The 3,390-nt window shown below is 49.4% G+C and overlaps 1 protein-coding gene across 1 annotated transcript; it reads left to right on the top strand.

The window, feature by feature from the left end:
- Positions 1–316: 316 nt before the first annotated feature.
- LOC115961545 lies at positions 317–1,938 on the top strand. Its single transcript, XM_031080515.1, has 2 exons — positions 317–1,306; positions 1,858–1,938. The coding sequence occupies exons 1-2, from the start codon at positions 317–319 to the stop codon at positions 1,936–1,938; spliced, it is 1,071 nt and encodes a 356-aa protein (XP_030936375.1).
- The last annotated feature ends 1,452 nt before the right edge of the window (positions 1,939–3,390 follow it).

Raw genomic sequence — 3,390 nt, 5'->3', positions numbered from 1 at the left:
CGGCTAGCAGTCTAGCTCACAAGTATAAAACTCTCACATTTCACAGCATAAGGTACGAGACTACAATTCTGAAAAGATACTTCTTACTGCTAGTTCTATAAACATCTTGATTGCTCTAACTTTGGCATCGGAGACGTTGTGGCAGGCACCACACCGGTGACCATCCTTCTTGAAGAGAATCAGACGCTAACAGGGAGTTCCATCTGCCTCCTGAGACTGACGAGTTTGCACCTCATCAGTTTGGCGCCGTCTGCGGGGAACGATATTTTCAGGTTCGTATCTGAAAGCGTAGTTCCCATCAACTCTCTACATTCAGATGGAATCCAACCCTGACTCAGCAGCCTTGACCCAGCAAGTCCAGGCCCTTGCAGCCACCATTAAAGAACTCACCAAACAGAACCAGGAAATGAAGCTGCGGCTCCAGCAGGTTCAACAAGCTCAACAGGAAGAAAACCGGTCTAAGGGTAACACGGAGGGAGAGGGGGATAGCCAGCAGAGGGAAACCCCCCGGAGACCAACTAATCCGGATGAACAGAACTCAGATCTTCTTTGGGAAATGAGGAAAGAGATGGACGAACTAAGGAGTGCTATTAAAGAAAAGACGGACCGGAGCGTAGACAAAATGATAAGGGCTACAGATTCGCCCTTCACTGCAGCAGTACTTGATTGCCCCGTGCCGTCAAAGTTTCGCCTGCCTCAATTAGAGCCATTCGACGGACTCAAGGACCCTCAGGATCATCTTAATACCTTTAAGACGACTCTGGGTCTCCAGCAGCCACCTGACGAGATATTGTGTCGTTCCTTCCCTACAACTCTCAAAGGAGCTGCAAGAGAGTGGTTTACTAATTTGCCAAACTCGTCCATAGACAACTTCGATCAGCTAAGTAGTGCTTTTTTGCGTCACTTCATAGGGGGACAACGCCCAAGGAGACCAGTAGATTACTTACTCACCATAAGACAGGGAGAGAAGGAGACTCTGAGGTCGTATGTCAAACGATTCACCCGGGAAACTCTGGAAGTGGACGAAGCTGATGACAAGGTGCAGCTGACGACCTTCAAAGCAGGATTGAGATCCAGAGACCTTGTGGCCTCTCTTGCAAAAAACCCCCCGAAGACAATGGCTGAGATGCTCCTGAAGGCACAAAAGTACATGAACGCGGAAGATGCTCTAGCTGCCATAAAAGATACTGACAGGCTCGGGGACAAATCCAAAGGAGAAGACGACCGCAGAGGGCAAAAGAGAGACAGACCAGAACGTCGGAACAACGACGGGAATAGAAGGAGAGACGACAAAAATCCTCGTCAGGTAAAATTTACCCCTTTGGTTATGCCTGTTGACAAGATTTTCACGCAGATCAAGGACGAGCATTATCTCAAATGGCCCAGGCCATTACACTTGTCCCCCAACGCACGTGACAAGAACAAATATTGCCGGTTCCATAGAGACCACGGCCACAACACAGAAGACTGCAGAGACCTGAAGGAACAAATAGAGGAATTAATACGGAAAGGAAAGTTACAGAAATATGTGAAGAAAGGAGAATATAGCAAGTTCAAAGACGACAACAGGACCCAACATGAATCCTTTACTCGGGATGACGACCATCCGTCCCAGCCTCCACGCAAAGTGATCGGGGAGATAAACATGATCGCGGGCGGACCATCCTCAGGGGGATCATTTAGATCACTCAAAAAAGCATGCCACAGACAGGTGAACAGCGTCCACACCATGCCTCCGTCCAAGCACCGACGAACATACCAAGACATGTCCTTTAATGAAGGAGACGCCAGGAGAGTAAAGCAGCCTCACAACGATCCCCTGGTCATAGTGCTGAATATTGAAGGGTTCAATACCAGAAGGGTTCAATACCAGAAGGGTCCTTGTTGATAATGGGAGCTCAGCGGATATCATCTACCTCCCAGCCTTCCAGCAATTGAGATTAGATCCAAAAAGGCTCCGTCCTTTTGACTCTCCGCTCGTCAGCTTCAGTGGAGACAGGGTCTACCCCAGGGGAATAGTGACTCTGACGGTGACGGCAGGGACCTACCCAATGCAGTTGACCAAACAAGTAGACTTCCTGGTGGTAGATTGCCCCTCGTCCTACAACGTCATCATTGGGAGGCCCACCCTAAACAAGTGGAAGGCGGCGACGTCAACCTACTGTTTGAAGGTGAAATTCCCAACAGACAGCGGCGTAGGTGAAGTGAAGGGTGACCAAGTCCTGGTAAGGGAATGCTATCAGGCCGTACTGGCAAAAAAGGAGAACCACACGTGGACGATTGAAGAAAAAGAGGAGGACGGGATGGAGACCCTGGAAGCAGTAGAGTTGGTAGAAGGAAATGCGGACAAGACGACCAGGATAGGGACGACGCTAAGTCCCGAGATGAGAACAAAACTCATAAAATTCCTTAAGGGGAATCTAGACGTCTTTGCATGGAGTCACGAGGACATGCCAGGCATACCTCCAGAAGTCATCCAGCACAGGCTGAATGTGGACCCCAGCAGGAAGCCCGTTCAGGAACGACGAAGAACCTTCGCTCCAGAACGAGATCAGGCAGTAGCAGAGGAAGTAACCAAACTCTTGACGGTTGGATTTATCCGGGAAGTATATTATCCAGAATGGCTCGCCAACGTCGTCCTGGTAAAGAAAGCAAACGGAAAGTGGAGAATGTGTGTAGACTTCACCGACCTGAACAAAGCATGCCCAAAGGATAGCTTCCCTCTACCAAGGATAGATCAGCTCGTGGACTCCACCGCCGGACACAAGCTACTGACGTTCATGGACGCCTTCTCAGGGTACAACCAGATAAAGATGGCTGAAGAAGACCAGGAGAAAACTGCCTTCGTTACAAGCCAAGGACTCTACTGCTACAAGGTGATGCCGTTTGGGCTGAAAAATGCTGGAGCTATGTACCAAAGATTGGTAAACAAAATGTTCAGCCAACAGATTGGCAGGAACATGGAGGTAAACGTGGACGATATGCTCGTCAAGAGCAAGGAGGAGCTCGCTCACCTGGACGACCTGGAGGAGACTTTTGCAACCCTGAGAAAACACCAGATGAAGCTGAATCCAAGCAAATGTGCTTTTGGAGTAGCCTCGGGAAAGTTCTTGGGATTCATGGTTTCCTAGAGAGGAATAGAAGCAAATCCAGAGAAAGTATGAGCTATCATCGACATGGCTTCACCCAAGACCGTCAAGGACGTACAAAAACTTACAGGAAGGATAGCAGCCCTGAATAGGTTCGTCTCTAGGGCCACAGACAAATGCCTGCCCTTCTTCAAAACCCTCAAACAGGCTTTTGCTTGGACCGACGAATGCGAAGCTGCGTTCCAAGAGCTGAAGCAATACCTGAGCAGTCCACCTCTCCTGAGCCCGTCCAAAGGAGGGG

This window comes from Quercus lobata, chromosome 9 (genome assembly GCF_001633185.2).
Source record: "Quercus lobata isolate SW786 chromosome 9, ValleyOak3.0 Primary Assembly, whole genome shotgun sequence".
Lineage (NCBI taxonomy): Eukaryota > Viridiplantae > Streptophyta > Magnoliopsida > Fagales > Fagaceae > Quercus > Quercus lobata.
The sequence above is the reverse complement of the archived record's forward strand: the minus strand, read 5'-3'. Positions and strand labels throughout refer to the sequence as shown.